This window comes from Melospiza georgiana, chromosome 3 (assembly GCF_028018845.1).
Source record: "Melospiza georgiana isolate bMelGeo1 chromosome 3, bMelGeo1.pri, whole genome shotgun sequence".
Taxonomy (NCBI): Eukaryota; Metazoa; Chordata; class Aves; order Passeriformes; family Passerellidae; genus Melospiza; species Melospiza georgiana.
The window spans coordinates 78,531,338-78,558,906 of NC_080432.1; the positions used below are offsets into that span (position 1 = coordinate 78,531,338).

At 37.5% G+C, this 27,569-nt stretch overlaps 2 protein-coding genes across 2 annotated transcripts; one reads left to right on the forward strand and one right to left on the reverse strand.

Moving 5' to 3' along the window:
* Positions 1-1,281: 1,281 nt before the first annotated feature.
* KPNA5 (karyopherin subunit alpha 5) lies at positions 1,282-18,068 on the reverse strand. Its single transcript, XM_058020506.1, has 14 exons — positions 17,965-18,068; positions 15,815-15,948; positions 13,441-13,542; positions 13,258-13,357; positions 12,403-12,497; positions 11,480-11,611; positions 11,122-11,210; positions 9,879-9,978; positions 8,083-8,246; positions 6,935-7,013; positions 5,863-5,988; positions 4,878-5,005; positions 3,074-3,252; positions 1,282-1,502 (listed from the first exon to the last, which is right to left on the reverse strand). The coding sequence occupies exons 1-14, from the start codon at positions 17,966-17,968 to the stop codon at positions 1,315-1,317; spliced, it is 1,620 nt and encodes a 539-aa protein (XP_057876489.1). The 5' UTR covers positions 17,969-18,068; the 3' UTR covers positions 1,282-1,314.
* A 186-nt stretch (positions 18,069-18,254) lies between these two features.
* Positions 18,255-27,012, forward strand: ZUP1 (zinc finger containing ubiquitin peptidase 1). The gene is made up of 9 exons (XM_058020330.1): positions 18,255-18,540; positions 20,058-20,174; positions 21,107-21,216; positions 21,965-22,133; positions 23,621-23,809; positions 24,122-24,290; positions 24,921-25,072; positions 25,409-25,629; positions 26,633-27,012. Exons 1-9 carry the CDS (start codon positions 18,255-18,257, stop codon positions 26,678-26,680), a joined length of 1,461 nt encoding a protein of 486 aa, XP_057876313.1. The 3' UTR covers positions 26,681-27,012.
* Positions 27,013-27,569: the final 557 nt, after the last annotated feature.

The window sequence follows — 27,569 nt, forward strand, 5'->3', positions numbered from 1 at the left end:
ATATACTACTAATACACCAGAAACACTACCTATATGCAAGTCAAAGCAGAGCATACATTTTTCTGTACTCAAAACTGTTAACATAAATATTAGAATTCTGTATCTTTTAGTGTTTAACAGCAAACACTGTATATTGTAGAACCTAAATATTTAATGACAGTAACTTCTAGTTAGTTTTGGTGTCCAAATACTTAATGCTATTTACAGTACAACAAACTTTTCCTTCAACTGGTGTGATTCACTATTCATTTTTCACTGCAGTATTTCCATTGTCTTACCAAAAGCAAACCAAATTCATTAACCTAAGGAACAATTCAAGTGGCAGTAGCATACTTGGTCAAAAAACAACACCTACTGTCTAAACTTTTAAGAAGCTATTGTACTGAAAGGCAAACATTGCAATGTTTCTCAAACTAAAGTGGTGTTACCACATCTTGACAGAAGACAGCTCTAAAACATCAGCTTGGTGATTGGTGCACATCACCCTTCTGTCAGTCCTAATTGCAGCCTTCTTGTGGTAACTGCTTCCACTGCAAAGTACTGCAGTTGTGGCTGACTTGTAATGCCATTTAGCAGCTTTCATTACAGAGCCAACATCTAATACCAGCAAGGTCTCTGCTGATTCCAATTTGAAAACCTCTGAAATAGTCCTCTTCCCACGTAACTCAGAAAGTACTTTTTCATATATTCAATATTATATTAGGTAATTAGTATTATATATGTATATCTATTATGTCTTTAAATACATTTTATAAATAAATTCCAACAGTGTGTTGTAAAGTAAGTAATGCATAAAAGTTTCACAATTTAAATAAATATTTTTCACATTCCAATTCAGCTTCTTACAAGCTCATCTTTATTTCATGCCTTAGTTCTGAAGCAATGTTTCTGCTTCAATACAAGAGGTAGATTTGATAGAAACTGGGCAAGTCAAGCCTACTGCCAAAAATTCAACTGTCAGTAACTGTATTGCTGATATGAAGTTTGAGACTACATGAAAAATTCAGAACTACTACCTAAAATCCTACCAAGTCTTACCTACACAGTTCTTGTTAAATCACATTTAATGCTCTTAGACATGATTACTCACAGTTTTTTTCTGTACATAAGAGATAATGAAGAAAACAAATACAAAACAGAGAACAGTTGTCTCTAACACAATATATAAAAGTGCATGAGCTGTTTCTTCATCTATTTCTGTAAAACATATTCTGCTTTTCCTCTAACTTTGGCCATAAAGAAAAGACCTCTGAGAAAAAAAAAACCCAAACCATACAAGTGTTTAAATTTTATGCTTATATTCACTTCAGTAGTTTAGAGCTGAAACCCCTCCATTGGAGCCTCCTGCTGTTGAAACACAAACTGCTGCTGACTTTCATCCACCTGAGGTGCAATACTAGAGTCCTCTTCTTCAACACCAAAATAATGTTCTATGAGTTCAAAAGCCTTTTGGTAGATCTCTTGGTTTTCATGCCTCTGAAGAAATTCGATTTTATCAAGTCCTAAATTCAAAATAGAAAATTTTCAAAAATATAGTTGCTTAAATGAATGATGAATTCAAATGGAAAAAGCTTATAGTATAACAGTACTTCTTAAAACAAAAGATGCAATCCCAAGTCACCTCAATTAATTTGATATCACTGGTTCTTAATTTCCTAACCGATGTATTTCTAGTCTTCATTTTCTGCTGTCCAAACTCATTTTAAAACTAAGCTAGAAGCATTTCAATTAAACAAATATCCCAATTTCTGTTCTTCTATTTTTAAGTCTCCCCCAACTCTAAATTCTATCTCCACTCATGGAGCAAACACTAGGCACAGTCTGGTATCTTTTTTTGAATTAATTGTAAGATTTAAAGATACTACCTTTTGGAAAGCTTATAATTTTGCAAGTAGAGGACATAATTCAGCCAAAGGAGTAGAGGTTAAGTGCTAGTGCTTAGGCAGTTAGTTAGATTAATATAAAATTTCTGTTTGGGTTTTTAAGGTAATGTAGTTTCCACTTAGGTTGGATTAGAAAGAGCTCAAATGAACCCTTCTAGTGACTGCAGAGGCCAAAGCAATGATGGTGATATAATCAGCTGATTTCCTTACTTGAACTTATACTCTACAGCTTCAGCAGCCTATGCTTAAGTGCTAAAGAAAAGAAGAGAGCCTAGAGAGTCAATACTTAAAATTATGAATGGACAGAAAATCTGTAATACAATAAATTCCATTAAAGTCTTCAGTACTTACTCCTCTTACACATTTAATTGTTAAGTTCTTCAAGCATGCATTTGATTTAAAAAAGTGAACTCAGTAACAGGGAATTCAGATGTAAAGACAACTTTACTGTAAAGTTAGTACCACCTAATCAGATGCAATGTGGTCAAGTAGGACTACAGTTCTATTAGTTACTAGCAGTTTCTGAAATACAAATGTCTGACAATTTTGTTTTGTCAGAGCTACAAAAAAGGCAATTCTCCAAAAAGAATGCCAGTTTCATTATAGGCCAATTGTGAAAGAATCCAGTCATGAGATTCCACAAATTAGAATGCCTTTATATAGAGGTTTAATTCAAGAACTTGTATAAGAGACTAAACAAAATACTTGCAAAAGTAAAAACTTTTTGTTTTATGACCTGAAGTTGATTTTGCTGTTACTATATTTACTATATTAAAAAGTAATCCAACTTTAGTATCAATTAAATAAACCCTGATCTTACATCCCTGCTGGTAATGAAACTGTAGCAGACAGGACTATGTATCAAAAACTGTATTTAGGAATGGGTGATAAATGTATGCAAAGCATGGTTCCAATAGACTGGGACACCTGTGTTAAACCCTTCTGAGAATGTTTCTCTAGAGGGACATTTCCACTGTCTGCAGACAAACACCCAGATGTTGTCTGCATTTAACTGCTTTCCCCTAAATGTAACATTACTTACTTTGTGATATTTTATGTCTACTTCTGCTTGGAGTAATTCTTGTATTAAAACTTACCTGCAAATTTGAAAATGACTCACAGTGGTCTTGTTTTTACAGCCTGGAATAAGGAAGTTCAGGTATGCAGTTTTACAAGAAGTGTGTTCTTACCATAGGCTTCCTCTATGAGGGCACAGTAAGGATTAACGCCGATTCCATTTTGCTTTGACTCTTGCTCTCCAAGACGCAGAATATTTTCAAGTCCATTTAAAGCCACCTGTACTATTTTTGAATCCATCACAGTCAGGAGATCACAAAGAGGCTTGGTACAACCTAGTGCTACCAAATACCTTTATAACAGAAACAAAACAGAGGAAGGGGAAAAGAACTGATAATCCAGAACATCTATTCTGACATACCAGTCTACTGCTATAAACACTTACTTTTGCTAAAAAAAGTGGCTGAAACAACAGAATTTCTAAAACATGCAAGAATACAAAGAGAAACTTAGCCCAAAATGAAATAAATATTACAACTTATCTTAATAAAACAACATGAATGTGTGTATTCCTAATCGAAGTGTGAAATCTGTACTCTTTTAAAATTCTTTTTACTACAATCTTCAGGTGGGTTTAATTTAATATAAAAGAAAAAAACTTATCATGAATTTCTTTTCTCAGGCAGCTGAAATTTTCTAGTGCTAAAAATATCAGGTAAACACATTAAGATACATGTAAGAACACTGGGCATTGTTCTGTGCTAACACAGACCACACTAGCAATCCATTAAGATTTTGGCATCACCTACTATAAAGAGAAGGATGCAACTGTAAATACAAAGATAAAAATATTTGGATTCTGAGTATCCCACTCCTTTTCACAATTTTGAAAAAAAATTGTGTATGAACTTTCACAAGTCATAACCTGTGTCCCTGCTTCTCTAGCATGTAAGTAAAATGATGACAGCGATGTTTGCCTAAATACAGTTTAATCCAGAGGTTTAAAACTGTCCTGCAGTTAGGCAGTAGTATCCTGAGAAATTAGGAGGACTAAAACTTCATGACACTAGTAATATAAATGCATTTTTGATGAAGAGCCATTGCTATGGTATTATATGCATATCCACCATTTGCAGATCCTGAATTAAAATTTATTTTAAAACGTTAGATTTTGAAATGTTACATTATAAGCAAATGTTACATAACAAGAAATTAAAAGAGATTCAAAAAAACAAGACACTTTGTTATCCCAGTTATCCCTCTGATAACACTTAGTGGTTATAAGAAAATCAGGATTAGTTACATTATAAATAAGAGCATACTCCTTGCAACAGATGTCCCAAATATGCTGGAAAAGTTGTCACATCACTTTCAGTTCTGGCTTTCATATAATACAGTAACTTTTACATCAAATTATCAGCTACTGATTCAAAGTGATCATTATTCTACAGTATTCAGAGAAACCAGAGAGTATTTTATTCTATCTTTGCAGCACATAAATAGCTACTGACAATAAAAGTTTAATCAAACTCAGTTCTGAGCACGTTTAGATATCTGCTTTAAAATAATGGTAATAGTGAAGTTAAAATACGTGAAGAAACTACTAAAATCCCTGAAGTCTGTCCCCAAATATACAATCCCACTGCACAAGTTTTCTAAAGAACCCCCCCAGTTTTCCATTTTCAAACACTGAAACTGTTCATTAGCTATTCCAATTGTGTTTGACAATGTAATATCAGCTGTAGAAGATAAGCCTGTTGCACCCTTAGGTGCAACACTCCTGAAAAAAAGTAGTATTAATTATGAAGTTTGTTGCACGGACTTCGATTTTTCTGAATTTCTACATTCAAGTTGGAGTTTCAAGGAAATGAGGCTATGTTTACGATTTTGTTGCGATGATTGTCAAGATTCAAATGCAGAAATCCATATGCCCTATAGATCCTTAAGCAGAAAAAATAGTAACACACACAAACTCACCTGATCTGTTCAGGGGTTCCTCCTGACGTTGCATTAGTTATGGCCCACGCTGCCTCTTTTCTGGTGCGAAATTCAGCTTTTTGGAGAATTTCAATCAATATTGGAAAAATATTTGCATCTATAACAGCCTAAGAGATGAAATTGTAACATTTTACAGCCATTAATAAAGATTTCAGAACACTTATAGCCTCAAGTACAAGAATTAGTGATGCCTGCTGACATTAAAGCAAAGATTATTTTGTTTAGATGATGCCATACAAACTATAAATGCTAAAGTGAAGTTCAGAACTATTCCAACATTGCACAGCAGTGGCCATCAGAAAACCTTGGGTTTTTTATTTCTCTGTTTCTGGTGGGCAGAGCCCAGCTTACTGGATTGGCCCATTTTAAAATCATACAAAGCATCCTGAGTTTTTGAACTGAAGATCAAGCCTCAAAACAAAATTTTGCATTTTACTGAGGTCCTGTGTACTTCATTGAGAGACTATGTCTGTAATTGGAGATTTTATTACATGTTATAAGTTACATCAGGAAGTAACATTTTCATTTCTGATTGAAGCAGAAGGGGAAAAAATAATTTTAGAATATGTATTCTGATTCAGGATTCTCATTTTTATTGACCAGAACCTTCTGTCAGATAGCTCCAGTCACCTGGAACAACACTCAGGATGCAGTAGTTTCCACAACAATACAATTCAGTGCTGGTGACATCATGTCGGGCTTTTATCCAAGTAAAATATTCACCATTTATAAACTAATTCACTTTTCACTGGACAAATTTGTAGTAGAAATTGTGACAGCTATTTCTATTTAAAATAATATCTCAAAGTTTAGAAAAAACCATTTAGGTTAGGTAAAATTATAGACAGTTAGGACTAAAACAAATAATACAGAGTCAGTGCGCTATCCATTTACATCTTGTGCAGGAAAATCAAGTAGTAAAATGAAAACAAAACCAACCAAGTAACCAATTCCCAGGCTTTACCTGAATCTGAGCTCTGTTTCCTGCAGTTATATTAGAAACAGTCCAGCATGCTTCTTTTCTGATAGATTCCTTGGGACTACTAAGCAAGTGCAAGAGACACGGTAATGCAGAGCAGTTTAGAATCACCTAAAATAATTTAAAAATTGAAAACTGGGTTGTACTATATATAGCCTTGTGCAATATACATATATAAATATAAAATCATTTTACAGCGGACTTCAAAAGACCTTGCAACACATTTATATTATACAAAGTGCCATATCCTGCAAAATTAGTGTTCAATGCTGTAGTGTGTGATCAGACAACCCAGCAATTGGAAAGAATCTGCCTTCAATTAAATTCAGACCCAAAGACTGACAATAGCAAAACTAAGTAAGGCTGCTTAAGGCTAAAATATGAATAAGTCAAAATGACTGACAAATGCACATCTAATTTGTATAGCTATTTGTTAATTTTTTAAGAGATAAGGTTTTTCATTTAATTACTTAGCAAAATCCTTTTCTCTAGGGCTCACAAATCATGTAGGTTACATTTTTCCTTATGGTCTGTTTACACTAGTACTGCCAGCCTTTCAGAGACAATTATTTTTAAAGTAGGACCTATCTTCCTATTTCCTCCATTACTTCAAAATCAATGCCATTGTCTAAAATTATTAAAATAGATCTTTAGAATAAATTACATCAGTAATACTATCACACACAAATTCATGGACAAATTAAGTATAAACACAGCTTAGAAGTGAAAACCTTGACTGCTTTAAGACTTGAAAAAGGGGAACCATAATAAGTAACTGAACCCCCTGAAAGGAAGGGGAAAAATCCAAAAAACGCAACAGTCAAAGAAAGAAACTAGGCAATCCTTTATACACAATGCTGTAAAAAAAAAAAAAAAAAAAAAAGAGAAATTCATTCTTGTATTAACTTGATGCTTAAACTATCAAATCAACAACACAGATTTCTAGAAACCCTCTTTCAGTGACATATGCAGATACCTGTACTGGATATGTATTTTGTTAAAGTTTTCACAAAATTCTGTCTTGCCAAATAACTTTTCTTAAATCAACTAGTCTTACCTGTGTTTGGATATCATCCCCAGTAACAATATTTCCAACTGCTCTTAATGCAGGGGATACCACCTTGTAATCATTATGCCTGGAGACAAATATTATATTGCTTGATATTACCAAGTGTTAAAACAATAATTTTGCATTTTCAGCAAACAAGGGTTTACTTCAGATGCTAAGTATTTAGTTATCAAAAACAATGTATTACTAATTGCGCTTTCCCGGTTTCGCCAAATTTGACTACTACAACCCCACAACTGAATTGCTGATTCAAAGACTGAGCACCTCTATGGAACAACACAACTTAGAGCAATCTGCTCAGCAGATCCATTTCACCCAGCTCAAGTATTATTAAATACGATACTGGAACATGTGTCGTTCAATAGGCAAAGAAACAGAGGGGGTGTTATGAGGTGTATACTGAAGTTTACTGTATTTTGTAAGCAAAATTACCCCTTTTGTGAGTCAATAATCCTAGAAGCCAGCACATGAAGTCCATATTCAGCTGCCTGATGTGTGGGGGAAGGAAATGACACAGTTGTCTTAGAGCTTCTATGGAAGAGAAAGCAATCTTCCCTGTACTGACAGCTACTAAAGCGAGCTTTTCACGGGGAAGTGTGCTGAGCTGTCTGTGCTGGGAACTACTATCCCAGACCTACTCTGCAGTCCCATGTGAACACAGGGATTTAGTCTCCCTTTCCAGGAAAATAATGAACCATAACCCAAATATACTGGAACAGTTTAAAAATGGCTCCAGCCAGCCTCTGGACTTCACTGAGTCCAAGAACTGTCTGTAAAGCAATTATACATCATAGAAAGGAAAGTACAATAGTGAAATAAATATAAAAAAAAGATAAATTAATTTACAATTCAACATTGGTCTTCAGTCTTTGCCCTTCTATTCCTTCATGTATATGAATTCCCACATTAAATTTTAAGGAATATAAGGAAATACTTTGGAGAAAACTTTTTTCACTGTCAATGTCAGGAATAATTGCAGGAGCCAAGCAAGCTAGCAAGCAGCTGAAAAGATTTCAGACTGAATTCATGTTCATCACTTTCCATAAAAGTAAATTATGACATCAGGTGAGAAAACACAGCTTAATTTTAACATTAACAGTACTATAAGACATTTATTTGGTGAGAAGAAGACTTACATAAGCAGCTCTACCAATCTTCGACACACTCCAGAATCAATAACAGCCTGAATTTTATCATTGGGACCATCTGAAAGGTAAGAGAGGGCCCAGCAAGCATCTGCTAATACATCCGGGTCACTGCTAAACAACAGTCTTGACAAAACATTTAAGCAAGGAGCAACCTAGGTTAAAGAAAAATATTGCATAAAATTAGGTGTTCCATACTTTTCAAGTTTCAGAGAACACTCTGCAAAGGCATAAATGTGCAAAACCATTTGCTGCTCAGGTACACAAGGTCATTAATGAATGAGGACCCAAGTGGAACACTTTCTAATTAAACCAGATATCCAATTCAAACCAGCAAATTGGATAAATTCTGAATCACAGCCTATTTATTGAGAGGTACTGTATTAAGTAAATAATTGTTCTGCTTAAATAAAAAATCATCTGCTTTTACAGGAATTGCTGATGCTTTTTAATCATTCAGGGAGCAGAATCTCTAAGTAATAAAAGTTTGGGTTGCTGGGGTTTTTTTTTTTTTTTTTTTTTTTTTTTTTTTTTTTTTTTTTTGTTTGGTTTTTTTTTTGCTGGCTTTGCAGAAGTAGTGGCAGTTATTTGTAATAACCAACCTAGAGTAACTCACACAGCACTCAACATTCACTGTACTGATGAAACAAACAATGTCTCATTTCAGTTCTCACTGCCACTGTACCCTCTGGCCTTCATCTCTGTAACTTCTACGCAGAGCCGAGTGAACTAGACCATCTTAGCACCATTTGGAACCTGACAGATGTCTGCTGCACAGCCTGGGAATTTCATATTCTTTGTAGAACTTGATTCTTTACCCTACATGCGTTATGCAAATTCAGTCTCTATTATGTGTCCAACTGCTGCTATTGCAAAGGGCAAAAAGCAGAAGACTTGGTCTTATTAACAGCTGCCTATAGGGCATCCTTTTCCTGTGAGGTTTTGTATTCAGGCAGCAAAAAATCCTGGTTTTTCACTACCAGAACAAAACACTAGTAAAGGATATAGGTTAGGCAGAGTCATTGTGAGGTGATCAATTAACAAACATAAGAAATCCCCCCTTTTTGTTAATATCTTTTTAAGAATTAATAAGTAGCAATAAATACTAGTTAGTAATTACTAACTCATGAGGTAAAACTCTCTCTAGATTAACTTTAATGATCATTTAAACTCAGTCTCTTCTACCAGATTATCCAGTGTTCATGTTTTTTAAAGTCATTAACCTTACCAAAATTAATTTCATACTGAAAAAAAACTAGAAGTCCTACTAGTCTCTAGAGTCTTTATAGCCACATAACTAGAGAAAAGAAAAAAAAGGGGAGAGCATATAGGCTCTCTCTGTCATCATAGTCTGATTTAACTGCATCTGACAGAGCAGGAAACTCAACATTTTATTCATGCAGCATGCACTCACAATCATAGAACAACAAAAAAAAAAAAATTGAGGAAGCTTCAACTATAACTCACATTCTCTACAACAGTTCTGGAGAAAATACAGTCCCACATGGTTTAGTGCTGAATGTATAATTTGTCCATCACTTCACACCAGTGTATGACTATTTGCACCAGATTACAGTCTCAAGTTTCTAAGTGATATGATTTTATTGCTGATCAGTGCCAAAGTAGATGATTTTTCACAGATACAACAGATGGGCAAGACTGTGTGATGACATTAAAAACATAAAAAGTATGTCTATATTCAGATTCAAAGATTCTGTTTCATAAAATATTACAAACATAAATATTCTTTAGCTTTCTGATTTCTCAAAATTACTACTTTATTATACCTTACTGAAGTCTGGAGGTGGGTTCTTTCCTCTACAAAGATTTGAGAGTGCCCAGACTGCATTTCTAGTTGTTGTAAGACGATTCGAATTTGTTAACAATCTGTGTGAAACAACAAGCAAAAAAGTAATGTCTTATTAAAAAATAGTTAATTTTCTGGGTATTGTTACCAAAAGAACATCACATAAAGAAGTGAAATTCTATTATTGATCACTAGGTTTAAATTTATTTATCATCATATCTTACATGCTGCAACTATTTTCTTAAAATCAACTGAACCTGAGATTATTTTGCATAATTTTGGGAGGTCTCATTCCCAAATCACATACATGCATATAAAGTAAGCAATTGCTTATATGAAAGATCATTCAACCAAACCTTTCTGAGGGTCTTTAGAAGGGGCTAGGAGACGCAACCCTGCATGAAATGAACTTTTCATTCAGAAAATGCAATTAATAATAATAAAAATACTTCCATTAAAAGCTGAAACTTGAAAGTTCTTGTAAAAAAATTAACACATTACTTCTGTTTTTGCCAAATAGAACATGAAAGATTCAGCACCTGAAAAATCAGGTATATAACAAAATGTCTAAAATGTTATTCTTTAAGCCCTTGGTGAAGGTAATCATGTTCTCCCCTGCTATTTTAAGCTATTTTACAAATGTTTCATTTTATTACTTTAAGTGGTAACAAACTGAGTAACATTTGTCTTGTGCAAATTTTTCCCTGTGATAAAAATACAATGGTAAGCACATAGTAAATACTGGAATGATATTCCTAGTGAAGATAAATCTTGTGGAATACAGCTCATGTAACAACTATTCTGTCAGCTCATCTCAGCAAGCAAATAGATAAATAGGAAGACTAGAGCTTGGAACTACTGAACAATAGTGGAGAAAACAGCCCATTCCTAGGCAGATGGAAACCTACAAGAGGGAATCAAATTATGTCTCACACCTCATACATTCAGAAATCTGACAACACCGAGTTGGCACAATACAGAAATTTCATACCTGTGAAGTGACACTTCCCTCCTTTTGAAAACATAGAAAAGCTTCCAGTCATGAACTAATTAAACATATGCATGAAGCTCGTGTAATCCAAAACATCAAATTGCTTCTTATTATATTGTTATGATTCCCAAATTAGACAAAAACTTATATTCTTTGCAAGTAAATTCTAAGCTGAAGTTTTCATTTATCGATACACATACAATATATTATAGTATTAGTTTACAATACTTACTCTAAGAGAGGTGGCAATATTCCACAGTTCAAAACAAAGTCTCTGCATTCTGCATTATCACCAGCAATGTTCCCAAGAGCCCACACTGCCTTAAAAAGCAAAACATCCAAGTGAATTTATATATACTTGCAAATCAACTTGTACAAATATTCTATACTCTTTACAGCAAATATTACAGAACAGAAAAAAAATCCATGATGGGAAAAAATAGTGACAGTAAATTTTTATCTTCCTGCAGGCAGATCAACTAGCTAGTAGGCAAATGGGGGTCAAAGCCTCTGTAATCCCACACATCCCAAAAGAGATATTCATAACTGAATTTCAAGTAGTTAGAAAAACCCCTCAAGAAGACAGTTACCTGCTCCTGTACATCTTCATGTTCTGAACTAAGCAACTTAATAAAAATGGGAACAGCTCCAGTTTCAATTACAACTTTGGTGTGTAAGAAAGTTCCAGATGCTATGTTTGTCAAAGCCCAAGCTGCTTCAAACTGTTGAGGAACACAAACAATCATGTTGAACCACTCAACAGTAAAACTCAAAATCATGACACGAAGTTTGACATAAGAGTTTCAGAGGTTCATTTTCCAAGTTTTTTTCCTTTCCATTGACATGCAGTTATTTTTATAGTACTCTACACAATAAAAAACCTGGCATTGACAAAATCTCGATTTAGTTAAGAACTTTCATTAACTACATTATTTTTAGGTTTTGGCTTACAGAACTAAGAAAGATTTTGAGTCACTATTAACTTTTATTTATTCAATACTAAGTTAATTCTTCTAGAACAAATGTCCACAAGGCCTAAGTGCTACTCCCACAGAGGAGCAGACAGAACTAGTTACTCCTACCATTAATTAGATATTTTCTCAAAGATTTTCTAAAAGGATTTCAAACAAGCCCGTCAGTTTCCTGTATTTTTTCCTAAGATTTTAGCTGAAAAGTACTACAATATATTCAACACTTAGTCAGACAGATTCTGCTCACACATCATTGCTGATAATCTTAATGTACCATTCTGTAAATCCTCTTGAACACCTTTTGTTTCAACACCCAAGTTTTTGTCCAGCTGAATATATGACCCTAAAGACTACTATGAAATTCACAAAATCAAATCACATTTTTAGCAGCAATAATGAAAACATATGGCTTCAGTGGTGAAAAATAATTATATTTGGTTATTCAAAACCTCCACCAAACAAAACAACATGTGCCTTCCAAAGCTCTTTTGGAGGGTTTCTAATCCCATTCAAAACCCCCAATCAGTACAAGCTGAACTCACTTGTAGAGTGTAATTTTCACTCCTCTCTAGAAATTTCACAAATCTCTGTACTACTCCCGGTTTTTGAATGACTTCATCTATAGGTGGATTAGGCTCTAGGGAATAAAAATAAACATATTTGTGTTAAAAGACCAAATAAATTCCTTTTTCAGTATGACAAGGACCATGAATATGATTTGTAGATCTCATCGAAATTTCATTCAATCCTTTCCTTTCCAGAAGGAGTTACAAACTTTTCACTTGCAGGATCTTCTCTATGAAGTGGTACAATGTAGTAAACACCCTGTTACATATAATAACAGTAACACATACTATTACCATTTGCATGTTAGTAACATCACAAAACACTTTTCCTTCAAACTGAACAACAGTTTGGAAGAGCAATTATGGCTACTGGATGCCATTTTAAAAAGACCAAGCACACCCTTAGCCATCATGCTGTAAACATACCAGCATCACCTTAAGACTGCATGTTTTACAGCCCCAACAAAAACAAGTTACAACTCTTCTTTGCCCGCCATGTAATTTTTTTTTTCCCATGAGGAGAGAATGGGAGGAGAAGCTGAATCACTGCAACAATTATTCTAAGTATGTTAGTGTGCAGTTAGTTACTGTCCTGGACACCTTAATCAAAAACATTCTTGTTTTTTACTTTGAAAGACTTAACATTGAAATAACGAAGATTTCTGTATTTAGCCATTAGGTCAGAAGAGAACTGGCAGTTTATAAACAGAACTACAAATTTCTGCAAAATTTATTTCAAAATAAAACATAACAAAATATTAACTGACTCTAAGTATAATTCATAATAACACAGAAGGAAACAACTAGAAAAAACAGGCAATGTTTACCTACCTTTAGAGAGCAATTTTCTGAATTTCTGAGTTGCTGTGAGTTGCTGATCAGGATCATCTGAAAAAATCATCTGTATCATATCTACAGTAATAACTTCTTCCTAAAAATGCAAGGAAGATTTCTTAAAGTGTAGTACTATGCACACTAATAGATAACATTGTAAACACACTCTGAAGTATTTACCTCTGGAATAGGAACAGTAGAGCTGACATCAGGATCCTGAATTGGGCTTTCTACCATGGATTCTTCATTTCCCGGGAGAGACACGTTTCTGCGTTTAAACAGCTGAACAAAGGGGACATTTTTGGGAGATGTTAGGGGTAACCAAAGTGTGGGTACAGATGACATAGACTCCAAGAAATGCTTTCACCAATACCAGTCAAAGAATTTCAGCTATTCACCTTCCTATTCACCCACACAAGGGAAATTTTATACAAAAATTTAGATAACATAAAGGAGAAAAACTATCATATCTGTATCTTGAGAAACTGCACAGCAACACTTCAAAATAGACATTCAGAATAGATTCTTACTAGTTATAAAGATCCATAATATTTTCCACAAGAAAAGAAGATACAGATCTTTTTGCTTTTAGCCTTTTATCCCTTATAATTACCATTCATTTTAAACAAGAAATAGTATTCTACAAGCTACTTTCCCCTCCCTTAGTCCATAGGCTAAAATCACCAACACAGGCAATGTTTGTGTTTCAGCACACTGCATTCCACCCTTCTACAGAAGACTACTAAGCAGCACCTGTATTTTATACCCAGCTGAGGAAAGATTAAACTAGAAAGATAATTTTCATATAGAAGAGAAAAAAATAGTGTAGCTTCAAGGTGAACTTCTGAACCATGCACCATTAAACGTTCACTATGTACAAAAATTGCTCCACAATTAGCTGCACACACTGTCTATGCTCAGAATACATACCAGCACTGTAGTATTTAATAAAATATATTAAATGAGTGCCTCTTCATTTTCTGGCATATAAGCAAAACATTCACATGGACCTGTTCTCTTCTAGGAACCAAACCTAACTTTTATCTTTATTCCAGTACTACACTTACAACAAGTGTAACCACCAAATTTAGGAATATTTACATTTCTACCTTTAGAAAGAAATTATAGGCTCTCAGTCCATTGACTAAGATTTTACCTGTAAGCATAATAATGAAACCACCTATAAATCCTGACGTTCTGTCCCTCTAGGCATCTACAGACCTAGGCTTCTGTTGTTCTACACGTCCAAAACTGCAGAACAACTCCATATTTACATCCAGCTCTATTTCAACAGGAACCTAAACCAAGGCATTCTCTCCCCTGTTTGATGAAATTATGGGTTGGACGTAATTCTGGACACAAAGCAACTACAGAATACTGAGTGCAAATGAGGCTTAATTCCATTTAAACCCACAAAGGAACAAGAAACAATATTGCACATTTGGAAGACCAGCCATTCTTTCTCAACGCTCAAAGAACACAGAAGTTCTTGGTTGAAAAGTATAAACTTGCTTGGTCTTTCTACCAGTCACAATTTCTTCTGGAGCACAAGCAGTCTCCTCTCCCTGCATAAACTCATTCTCAGGTCAGGAAAAGCTGAAAACCAGTCCAACAAACTAAGATCAAGCAGACCATAGCAGTAGTCTCATAGTTACAACAGTCAGCACGGGAGAGGAAACACCCATTATTTTCATTATTTATCTAGGGAGCATTTACTACAAAAATGTGTAAACAAAACTTTCAGCAGGAACTGCAATGCATAACCTATTCAGAGATAAGTGCTCTAGTACCACACCACTTCTGACTCTTACCCCTCTGGCCCAAATAATTGAAATTCTTTTTCCATGCACCACTTTCCCAGTAGAAGGGTAAGCATTCCACCTCATAGGAGACTGCAGACCAGAGCCTGGGACACTCTCCAGGTTGTGGGAGACAAAGTCATCCACTTTAGACCAAACAGAAAAACAAACTACCTTCCTTACCTTCCTGGCAAGAAACTACTAAACATTCTGTGAAGAGGAATTATGACAAACTATTAAACAATACAATGTTCAACACACTTGGTCACTAAAAATTCAATGCGAACAGAAGTTTGTATAATAGTTCAGAGACACTAACTGGTAGCCACTTTATTAAGCTGGTGTAGAAGAGCTCTTAGGCAATTTGAAGCATGATATCAAAGATGAAAATAATCTTCTCCCTTTACACACCAAATTTGATCCCAGCTCTAGCAGAGAATGCAAGGTTTCAAATTCTTACTGGAAATATGAGTGTTCTTCTGGTCTAGTCTCACATGTATAAACCTAGACTATGGACTGATGTTAAAAGTCACAGCTCTCTCTGTGTGCCCTAGTAACTTAAAAGGGCTTCTATTCATCTTTTTATTATTCTATTGAGAACTGTGCCTGGTGCTTCCCACAAATGCAAAGAAAACAGACATTCAACCTGGCACTCCTGGATTCCACTCTAGAGGATGAGTCTGTTCAAGTCCTTTCAGGCCCCTGAATATAGTTTCACAGGCACTGAACAGTGAACAGCTCCCCAGGATGCTTACCTGCTCTTCTCTTTTCTGTTTCCGAAGCTGGATTCCTTCCTCCTCTCTTCTCCTGCGCATTTCTTGGGGATTAAGTGCATTATTCTTGTAGCTTTTCATTCTGAAGTTATCTTTACCTGGGCTTGCCATGTTGTCTATTGAAAAAAATACAAAATTACTCCAAAAGGTCACACCTGCCATCTCTTGTACAATGAAAATACCTACAGCAGTCGCTATATATTCCTGCATCTGTTTGCAATATCGAGTTCATCAACAAAAATTTTTAATGCGGAAACCACAGAAAACCTATGCCTAGACAGGCATGTCCAAACTGCAGATTAAACTACAGCTCAAGTCAAAAAGCAGATACAGCATTATAGGACATAAGCTACTGTAAAAAGAAACTATGCATCTTACAAGCCAACTGAAAAACAAAAAGCTGCTAAAAAGACATTATGCTGCTAAATTTTGATTCTGTCAGCAAGCAAGCAAAAAAAATTCCTTCCTCCTCTCATAAAGATGACATTGAATGTATTACAAATAAACACAAACCCAAGAAGAAAACCTGCAGCAGTTACTGCTTCATTTAATACCTTATGGCATTGTTTCTTTACTTTCACTATCTCACAAACATAACAGGATCTAAGGGCTGTGCTTTTCCTTCTAAACTGTGTGCAGGAAAGTAATTTAAGGGTCAGTAACAGACAGACAAGCAGACTCTTTTTCATTTTAAACTAACAAAATTATTGTCTCACTCCAACTACCAGTTGTTTTAATGGATTTAGAAGATTAGAATCTAACTGTCATTTCAGGTGTATCAGCTGGGGAAAGATAAAAGTGATAGTTCACCATTCTGTCACCAGCACGATCAAACGGAGTGGAAAAGGTTGCTAATAGCACAGTGCCTTTTTATAAAGCTAGGACTGAAGCCTTCATCTGAGAAACAACTGTTAAAAACAACACTCTACACAAACTATCACTCCTCTGGAATTCTACAAGGAGAAAACGTGTAAACTACATACAGCTCCTGAGCTATGCACAATTATCTGGCAACTTCCATGCTGAGACAATTTGTTTTGAGGTTTTTGTTTGGCTTTTTTTTTTTTTTTTACCATGAATACCAAGGACGACTAAGCTATGAGAGGACAAGCTATGTGAGGAAATCAGACTGCAGACTTAGGCTGATATTAAGGCACCATCGCAAGGACTCGGCAGCCTGTTTCACCCAAGTATCTGCTTCACAAGAACCTAAGTAAACTACTGACATCTCCAGCCATGTAACTTTATTTTCCCAACAATGCCACTGAATTATCTAGTCCTAGAACACCATCCCTTTCTTAATCATTCAAGCCTTGCTAGTTTAGTTGTGCCAGTGAAACTGTCGGGCCGAGAAATGGACTGAACAAGAGAAACGCACGTTCAAAGTAACCCAGTCACCACCTCTCTGAAAACTTACAGAGGGTCAACTAGAAGGAACGTCCCATCGAAACTGTTTTTAAAAAGAAAAACTGAGACATTTATGGCTTCCATCCTACCACAAGGCTTTGAATATAGACATCATAAGGGCAAGAAGACTGGCAGTCCCTGGTTTCACATCGTCTGCATCTAGATCCACGCGAGCCTTCACTTCTGTGCTACAAAACTACACCCGCTGTAACACTGAATCCCTCCACCCACCACATCCTGCACTGCACCCACTTGTTGTGCATAGTCTAACACCTATCATACTACCTTTTCTTTTCCCCCTCCTTCTTGTCTACCTGGGGCTCACTAAACACGGCGGCTCGCTGTCCCTCCGCCCCCTCTCCGGCCGAGCGCTGCCCACAGGCTTCGCACCGGCCCGGCCGGCACCGCCAGGACCGCCTGACCTGTCAGCCCCACAGGCCGGACACCCGCCCGGGCTACACACAGCGACGAGAGGCGCTCCTCATCCGTCCCCAGCAGAAAGGGTGAAAAGCCCCCTCCACCAGCAGCAAGGCAGGGAAGGGGGAGGACGGCAGAGCCCTCCTGCCTGAGGAAGCGGATACCCCGTCCCAGCCCCGACCGAGCTGCCATGCGGGCAGTGCCGCCGGAGCCAGCGGCAGACCGGCCTGCATCGGGCACCCCGTCCCCCAAGCGGTGCAGCCTCTGCTGCCCCTACCCGCCGGCCCTCAGCGCCTTTCCCTCCTTACCCATCGCGGCGGACACGCCCGGCGCCCGGCGCCGTGCAAACGCGAGCTCGCCGCTCCGGAGCGCTCCGCACCGGCAGCACACCCCGGTGCAAGATGGCGGACGCCGCCCCGCCGCGCGCCGCACTGGTCGGGGGGCGGGGCCCGCCGCTCCCAGCAGCCTCCGCGCGGCTCGCGCCCGCCCCGGGCCGGGGAATGGCGCTTCCCAGCGGGAGGCGCGCGCGCGGGAAGGAAGGCGGTGAGGCGGGGCCGTGACGGGGCCCGGTGCCCGCGGCGCCGCCGCTGCCGCTGCCATGGTGCTGTGCGACGTGTGCGGCCGGGCCGTGCCCTCCGAGGCGGCGGCCGGGCGGCGCCCGTCCCTGTGCCGCCGCCAGCCCCGCTGCCCGCTCTGCGCCGCCGCCGTGGGCTGCGAGGAGCTCCGGCGGCACATGGACACGGCCCACCCGGAGCCGGGCCCGCCGGGCTCCCGCCGCCCCGGGGCGCCGGCCCAGTGCCCGTTCTGCGGGGAGGCGGCGGGGCGGGAGCTGGAGGAGCACGTCAGGGCGCGGCACGGGCACCTGCTGGGCGCCCCCGGCGCGGGTGAGCGGCGCTGGGCAGGGACGGGACTCTCCGGGGGATCGGGGACGGGGAACGGCCGGGGATAAAGCTGGAGCAAAGGAAGTAGTTATGTGTTTAGGTAGTGTAGTTTAACGGACTAATTTAATTAGTTCGTTCTGGGCGTGATCAGAATTTTATTTTGACTACCTGGCCGAATGCTGGTAGTTAATTCAGAAACTTAAAGGTGGCATCTCTGCAGGTGGGTAATACCCTTAGAAGACTAACATTTGTGATGTAACAAGCTACATATACTGACTAGATAAATGGTGGTTAGGATGCAAAATGTGCCTGTACAGTCAAGCACACTGCATCATCTGTGATTAAAGTGTTTTTCGTAACACCCCCCCCCCCCAAGAACACACCCACCCCACCCCCAGATCTTAGCATTGAACAACATTTTACTTCCATGTGTGCAAATAATGCAGAGCTTGAGTAATTTACTTGCCTGCATGCAAGTTTCTGCTTTAAAAATAGTTGTATTAAGGTGTTTTGGTTTTTTATGTATTTAACAGGTCTCAGAAAACTATTTTGCAGGGTTACATTAAGTGCTTCTGGTGAATTTAGATGATTATACCACCAAGTTTCCTCCAGCCAATCATAAACATTTAGCTGGGACAAATGCCTTCCAGAAACTGCTAACACAGGTTATCAATTCTTGTGTTTTGTGAACCGAGGAAGGTGCAGATAAATCCTAGGGACTCGAGGAGAGCTGTAAAAATGGAGTCAGGCACTTGTCTGTGGTTCCCAGTGACAGAGCAACAGGCAGTACGAACAAGTCAAAATATGATGAATGCTATTTAAATGCAAGAACACTTCTTTCTACTGTGAAGGTGGTTAAACACTAGAATATGTTCCTCTGGGGAGTTTGTGAAGAGTCTATAGTTGGAATTATAAAAAAAATTACTGAGAAAACTGTGTGTAACTTAACCTATTTAATGTGACCATTCTACCAGGTACTATATAATCTCCAGAAATCCTTTTGAATTTTACCTATACTACGTGGTACCCTCAATAATAATCCTAAAACTGCAGAAAGAACATTTATTTGAGGAGATGTGGGAAGACCAACAAAATAAGAATGACAGCATGTTTTATTCTTTCAGGCCAACAACTGCTGTGTTATTACGTGAATGTTAAATTTTTCTGTTAGCAGAATTCTGTTAGCAGAACACATCTTCTTACTAATGGTTTGATATTTCAGACTAAGCATTTCTTGATACAAATGTTGTCATAGGAAATTGTGATCTGTTAGTTAAATGAGGGAAAACTTAATCAAAAGAAGAAAAATATGTCTTAAAATTTTCATGTATTTAGATACAAATTCTTAAGTGGTGAAGAGTAACAGCTGTTTAGAATTTGCTTCCTTTCACTGAGGAATTTCAGTGGCAACACAAACTTAATTACTGTGTATTTGTTTTAGATTGTATATCAGTTAGGAGATGATTCTAGCAGAGAACCACAGGAATTGCATTAATCAAGAAACTGAATTTCTTTTTCAGACACAGGAAATGGTGAACAGCTGTATGAATGTCCTATGTGTAGTCTTACCTGTACAAACATTCAGATTCTTGAAGAACATGTGGATTTACACTTAGAGGAACATAACTTTTCAGAAGGTATGTGAAAGGGCACAGGCTTGATAATACTTGAAAGCATTTGCAAGTATTTGCATGTTGTGAAGAAGAATGTAGAATCTCACATGAAATGTAAAAAAATATATTTCTGTATTTAAAGGGAATTTGGATGCATGTATAGTGAAGTTAACATAGCTCAGGTCCCCTCACTTGCCCAAGTGCTCTACTTTATTACCAGGCTAATAAGGAAGTCTGTGCATGGTTGCATGCATGCTAGCCAAAGGGAAAACTTGGACCAAAAAATGTTTAAAAGACAACAGTAATATATATCTTTTTTCCTAGCTCTATGGAAGGTTTACATAAGTGGAGTTTACAGTGGCACGTTCCACTGTGATGAGTTGAGAATTTATAGCTTATGAAAGCTTCATTTTTTTCTCAATTTATTTCTGCAAATACTTTGCCGATTCATTAATCATAGCATTAAAGTTAAAAATCTAAATTAATTTTATTTTATAACATGGCTAAGAGAATCTTAGGGATTCCCTATTCAGTTCTCCAGTTGTAAAGTTTTGTCACTTCCTTGTGAGACTGCTAGCAATGGTCCTAGATGCTAATAAGTGGTATTAAAGGAGCTGAGACTTCTTGCTAATAGTGAAGTGAAACACAGCAAACAAAAACTGTCTTCTCAGTGCTGCAGGTTTGTGCATTATTTGCCAAGTAATTCCTCCAGTAACTGCATGAGCTTTGTCCAAGTCAAGAGTCTGAGTCTTGGTAGACTGAATGCTGTCAGTCCTGTTCAGCATTCATTGCTAATAGCTCAAAATAACGTGGGGTGCATCTCCTAAAATTAATGCCCAATTGCATTTACATGTGTCTGCTTAGAAAGGAATCTCTAAAAATTAAACAAATGATCCCTCAAAGCATTATTGCCCTCCTGACCAAGTCCCCTCACTTTGAAATGTTTCCTGGGTTAGGTGGAGACATGGGAGATCTAGAACTGGCTCAGCAGCTCCAAACTGAAGAAGATGAACGACAGAGATCAGAAGAAGAGAAGCGAGAGAGAGAAGAATTTGAAAAGCTGCAGGTACACTCTTGTTTCTAAATTGTAAACTTGAAACCAGTTGTGCCTTTAGAAGCTGAGTATCTTGGAATTGTAATGTCTGGAATGGCCTTGCCAGGTCAGACTGTGCAAGCCACACAGTCTGTGCTGAGGTAATGATGCAGAGATGGGTTGGAAGCGAATTCAGTCTCTTGGCAGTGCTGATCCTGGCAAAGTGCTGGACATGACAGCCTTGAGCTACTTGGCTTTACAGCTTTGAGTGGTGCTGGCTCAGGATGGGGCTGGCTGCTCCCTGTGCTTGCTGTTCTGCTCTCCCAGAGCACCTGCTACCTCTGCTCCAGCCAGCTCTTGTGCTCTGCCTTGCAGTGCAGCCTGGAGCATAGTCCTTGTCAGAGTGCCAAAGGCTCTGAGCATCCTGGCTGTCCTTTACTGGAATACCATCACCTGCTCCAGGTCCTGCTTCCCTCTGTCTCCCGTCTCACAGCCCTGTATAACTCACTTCCCACTCACACTAACTCCTTGCCAGACTGCCTCTGCCAATGGCTCTGACAAGAGGGAGCAGAGGGATGTGTCTGCTCTTCCAGGTGTGGCTTTCCTAGTCCCATATTCATGTTCAGGAATGAAGCTTGGTCTTCTCTAAAATAATTGTAATTCTGAAGTTTTTATGTCTCACATTTTTTCAAAGTTACTGATAGTGTTTTTGAGAAACTGATTGGACAAAAGATGAATTTTGAAAATGTGATTTAAATCATGTACATTCCATCCCTAACAGAGACAGTATGGCTTGGATAATTCTGGTGGATTCAAGCAGCAATTTCTAAAGAATATGGAAAGAGAAGTTGATAGAGGAAGGATGCAGCCCTTTGAATATCATAAGAGAAAAGCTGACATGATGGAAAGTTTGGCTTCTGGTATAGATGATGGGAGAACCAAGACATCAGGTAAAGATGCTGAAATTATACAACTATAACTGTACTTTCTAGACCTTAGATTGTATTGACCAAACCAGTCTTTAACAAAACATGTAATTCATTGCTTAATATTGGCTGTGTCCTAGTTCTAAGCAAAATTTTCTAGATCAATCCAAATTGTTACAGTCCTAAAATCCTAAATAAGGAAATTAAATCATATCTTGGTATATGTTTCATCTGTGTTCTAACTTGCAGGCTGTTTTTCTTTTTTTTTTTTTTTTTTTTTTTTTTCTGTGGAACTTGGAACCGAGTGGTCTGGTTAAGGGCACAAGTAGATGTATTATATGGATGAGAAGATGCACATGTCTTATCACAAGCTGGTTGCCCTTGACTCTGTGCTCGATTAGTGCTTAGTACTCATTGGTAGCTTCTCAAATTTGCAGCAGCTTTTTGTCTTGTGTTTCTGTTAATTGCTACATTGTGTAAGCTGGTTGCAGGTAAGCACAGTGTTCACCTGGTTACAAAGCCCAAGAGAGGACTGGGAGGAGTTGACATCTACTTGGTGCATCTTCTCTTAAATGTTTTATTGGTGGCGCAGAAACACAGGGCAGATGGGTCTCTGTGTCCCTTTCAAAAGCTGCCTTGTCTTTCCAAGACCACAATTCAATGGTCTTTGAGGCTATTGCTGGTGGTTCTGGCTTACCAAATATCCACTTGGTTCTTGACAGGTAAAATAAAATTTCTTCTGTGAAATGGATTACATGGAAATAACACATTTAAAGTTTTCGTTCTTGGTAACAATTTAGATTTCTTAGAAAATAATTTGTGGAGACTATGGAATAATTCTCTTCCCAACAGCATGGCTATGAAAGGGCTTTGAGGATTTACATATATGAATTGGAGAGAGCATTCCCAAGCATATTTTTTCATGTAATAAAGGAGAAACTCGGAATATCCTATAAGAGTATTATTTCAAAATATTTGCAATGATTCTCAAGTTCTGTGCCATTTCTGCCATTCCTTTTGTTTTTTTGGCTTTTTTCCCCCTTTTAGTTTCTCCAGGAAAAATAACTTGGAGGGAATAAAAGGTTTACATAGTATGCATAAGTATTGCCATGTTTTTAAGATGATGTTTTACTGGACGTGGCAGGGACATAGGAATGCTTTATTGGTAACATAAAGCATATATAGACTTTTTCTATATCATTGTAATAGCTCCTTTGACTATCACAGTTCATAATTTAGTCCAAGATGTTTAATTTAAAATAACCATTGTGTAGCAACAGTGAAAAATTATATCTAGTTTTGAAAGCTTCATAGTACATAAACTCATTAAAGTAAAGACCACTGAAATTAAATAGGGGCAAATTCCACTGCTTTTGTGATCTGGGCTTTAAATGTAATGAAGTTTTAAAATAAATTGTGTTAATCTGTATCTGTTCCAAGTTGGGGGAGGAATCTTGTGGTAAATTTAGTAGTACATTTTACAGATAAACTTCATATTTTGTCTTCTTTAGGAGTCATTGAAGCATTGTGCAAGTACTATCAGAGTGAGAACAAAGATGTGAGGCGTGTGTGGCTTTCAGCAGGAGTAGATCACTTCCACTCATCTTTGGGTGACAGAGGCTGGGGTTGTGGTTACAGGAATTTCCAAATGCTCCTTTCCTCACTGTTGCAAAACAGCTTCTACAATGACTGCCTGAGAGGTATTAAACAAAATGCTACTTGTTCCACGTAGCTTGGATGACAGCCTGCTGACTGATGTTTTGCCTTTTCATTTACACAGCAAGCCTTACAAGGTCAATGATACCTATTAAATGGTGGTTATACCACTGGAAGTTACTGTGGAAGAGTCAGAGGTGAATACTGGCAAGAAATGATGTGGTTTAAGTTTTGCCTTTAGTTTATTTAGTGCATCTTTGTAACATCGACTACCTGTTATGAAAGAAGCTGAGTAGTTTTAATTAATAGACTGTTTCAGTCACTGTAACAACAATTCAAAAGCTTTTCTGTTCCAGATACTACACTAATTCCTAGTATCCCAAAGATACAGTCCATGATTGAAGATGCCTGGAGAGAAGGTTTTGATCCTCAGGGGGCATCTCACTTCAACAACAGATTACATGGTTCCAAAGCATGGATAGGAGCATGTGAAATTTATTCACTGTTAACCAGTCTCAGGATAAAGTAAATATTGCTTTTTGTTGTGATTGTTATTATTAACTGCTGATTTAAGTCCTATAACTTTAAAGGTTAGAATTCCCAACTGTGTGATGATGAAGCCACCTTAGTGACTAAATTTAACCATATATAAACAAACCTGATTTAATGCAGCATGAAGCTGTATAACTACTTACAGGTACATATAGCTATTTACAGGAGGTACATAAACTGAGTAACTGCTTAGATCATTGAGACTTGCTGCTGAATTATGCCACATATGCATAAATTAAAGCATTGATTAAAAACTTCATTTCTCTGGAAGTTTCTTCTCATAAAGAATCTGAATTTCAACTATTTTCTATGGCTTTTAATTGGATTCTATAGCTTACATGTATAACATACAAAAAAATGTAACATTAAGTTTTGCAAGTTTCCCAAGTTCTTGTTGGACTGAACAGAGTAGAGCACTTCTTTCTTATGTAATAAATTTTCCAGTTTGTGACAGTATATGTTTCATTGCTTTGCAATTATGTCCCCTACTCCTGTATCAAAAATAAGAAAGTAAGGACCACTGGGTGCAGGAGGCAGGGACCCAGAGGTGAAAAGAAGCAGCCTGCTTGAAATTTTGTTGTTTTCATTCCCAATGTTTTGTAGGTGCCAAATCATTGACTTTCACAAACCCACTGGCCCTATGGGTACACACCCTCGCTTGTTTGAGTGGATTTTGCATTACTATTCTGCAGATAATGAAGGTGGTGCAAAGGTGGTGTGTACTTCCAAACCACCTATCTACTTGCAGCATCAAGGTCAGTGTCACAATGTGCTGCTTTCTTACTATTCTCTATCTCTTTATATGTACTGCAGTTCAGAGCAGCATTTTTTAGTCCTTCTTTGTTGAATTGAAGGCTTGGTTTTATTTCCAGTAATTTTCCTATTTCATAAGAGCAACATTAAAGTTTGTATTTTTATTGGATGGAAGAGCTGAATGTGATTGGAATTTCAGCCTTTTGACATGTACTCTTATAACTGTCTTCTTAAATTCTGAGTAATGTCTCCCTTGATCTGAAAATCAGTCATAATTACAAGGTTGTAAATGGGATTTATGTGTTTCTAAACTACTGAAACTCTTGTTTTGATAATAGGTCACAGTCGTACTGTTGTTGGAATAGAGGAGAAGAAGAACAGAAGCTTATGTTTGCTACTGTTTGACCCAGGATGTTCTTCCCAACAAATGCAGAAACTGCTGAAACAAAACAGTGATGGAGCTGGTCTCAGACTACTTCGGAAATTTGTGGGTAGCCTGAAAGAAAAGCAATATCAGATAGTGGCTGTAGATGGGGTGCTCTCTTTGGAAGAGAAAGCTGTAAGTATCTCAGAAAACAGTTTCTGTTTGTGAAAATTTAAGACCATCTGCATCTCTTCTTTGAATGCATATGCATATATAATTGCATGGTGAATTTTTTGCATCTTTTCACTTTCCTTGATCTTGTTCTCTCCTGCTTTCTGTTTATATAATCCCAGGATATCAAAACCAATAACATTTTACACATAAATGAATGCCACCTTGATGCAACTTCTAGGTCTTATATGAAGCTTTCAGCTGTTTGCAGATTTAAATTGGGCTTTTTAAAATTTTCTCTTTTCTTACAATGTTTTCTCCTTAATAACTGACTGTGAGCATGTAAGTTACTTACAAACACTCACAGTGCAAAATTATGTTCAGAGGTTTGAGCTGTTGAAATTATTATGAATCCTATCCATGTGTTTTACTTTGGGGCATTTTACCTTTTTTAAGACCTTAGAAGTTTTCAGCAGATTGTCAAATGTACTTTTTGTTTCTTAAGCTTTTTCTTTCCTACACTAACAAATTGATTCTGAGGTGTTCCAATTCTGTGGTGTCGTATCAATTCTGTTCAGCATGTTCAAGCTTCAGGACACACTTTTATTTAAACAATGAAATAACTGGCAACTGAATCACTTGCTCAGCTATATTTAATGTGTATGTTGAAATGAGGTATTGTCTTAAGTGTTTTCTGGCCCTGAACATGTCAGAAGTAAGAGTGAAAAATGACCATCTCTCCTCATACTGGAAAAAAAGCCTTAAAATTCAGGACACAGTGTAAAAAAGGTGTTGTTTGGGATTTGGTGAGGGTGGTGGTGTTCATTTGGTTTTGGTTTGCCACTTTTTTCTTCTTTTCAAAAATTTGTTTTTTATTAAAAAATATCAGTTGTTTAGTGTTGTCTTGGAAGCTCCTATTTAAGTAAGATGGAACATAACCCCTAACACTCGTTAAGAAGAAGCACTTTAAAGTGCTGGTTTTGTTCATTAAAGTATTTTCTTTTCCTCTCTCCCCACCTATTTTTAGGCTCGCTGCCGTGCTTCTCAGGTCTTAACATCAGAGAAGATTCCTTAAAGGATACCTTTATAACCTGCTTCTGGAACTTGCTGGGTGCAAAACATTAAACTTCTGGACTGTGACCTTAACCCAACAATTTTTAGACTTAAAATGTGTCTCCATAAATGCCCGTAGCTCTGGGAAAGCACAACACTGGAGTAAACCTGTAGTTTTTGTGTTCAGTCAAAACTCTGGCATCCTGATACAAATGTAACTGTGAAATATACTGGTCCTTGTCTCACCAGAAAATGTGTTATTTTCTTAGTTGCCTAGAATTAGCAACACCTGCTGTCTCGTAGCAAATTATGCACTGTTGGTAATCAGCAGTGGATAAAGATACTATGGAGCTACTTCATTGGAGTCCCTGTCATGGTTTACCTCTGTAAATGTGTTTATGCTGCCACTGTGACCAGTCCTCTGTTTCTTTACAATTCAGTCTGTTGCACCAGGGATTAATTCACCAGTAAACTTCTTTTCAATTAGCTGGCTTCTCTAGATGTATCACTTGAATACATGTGCTTAGGAGGTGGATCAGTGTTGGCATTGGCTAAGAGGTCTAACAAAGCAGTGTCAGTGTCCAAAATAGTGTGTATGTGCTTTAGGTGCTGTGCAAGACAATTCTTTGGGGTAGAGGAAGAAAATATTCCTTTTCTACCATGAATTAATAAAATTTATATATTTTTTAAAAGTGTTTATTCTATTTTCACTTCATCCTTTTTTTTTTAATTTCTAATTTTTCTGTGTTTTATAACGTATATCCCAAAAGGACACTGCCTTTTGACCAGTGCCTCTGTTGTGCAGTGTTAATGCCATTTAAGAGACTGGAGCTGTCTGCTGAAACAAGTGTCTTGGGTGTTTGAGGCACTTGACTGTACCTAGGATGTGCTGCTCTGGTTGAATGTGAGAG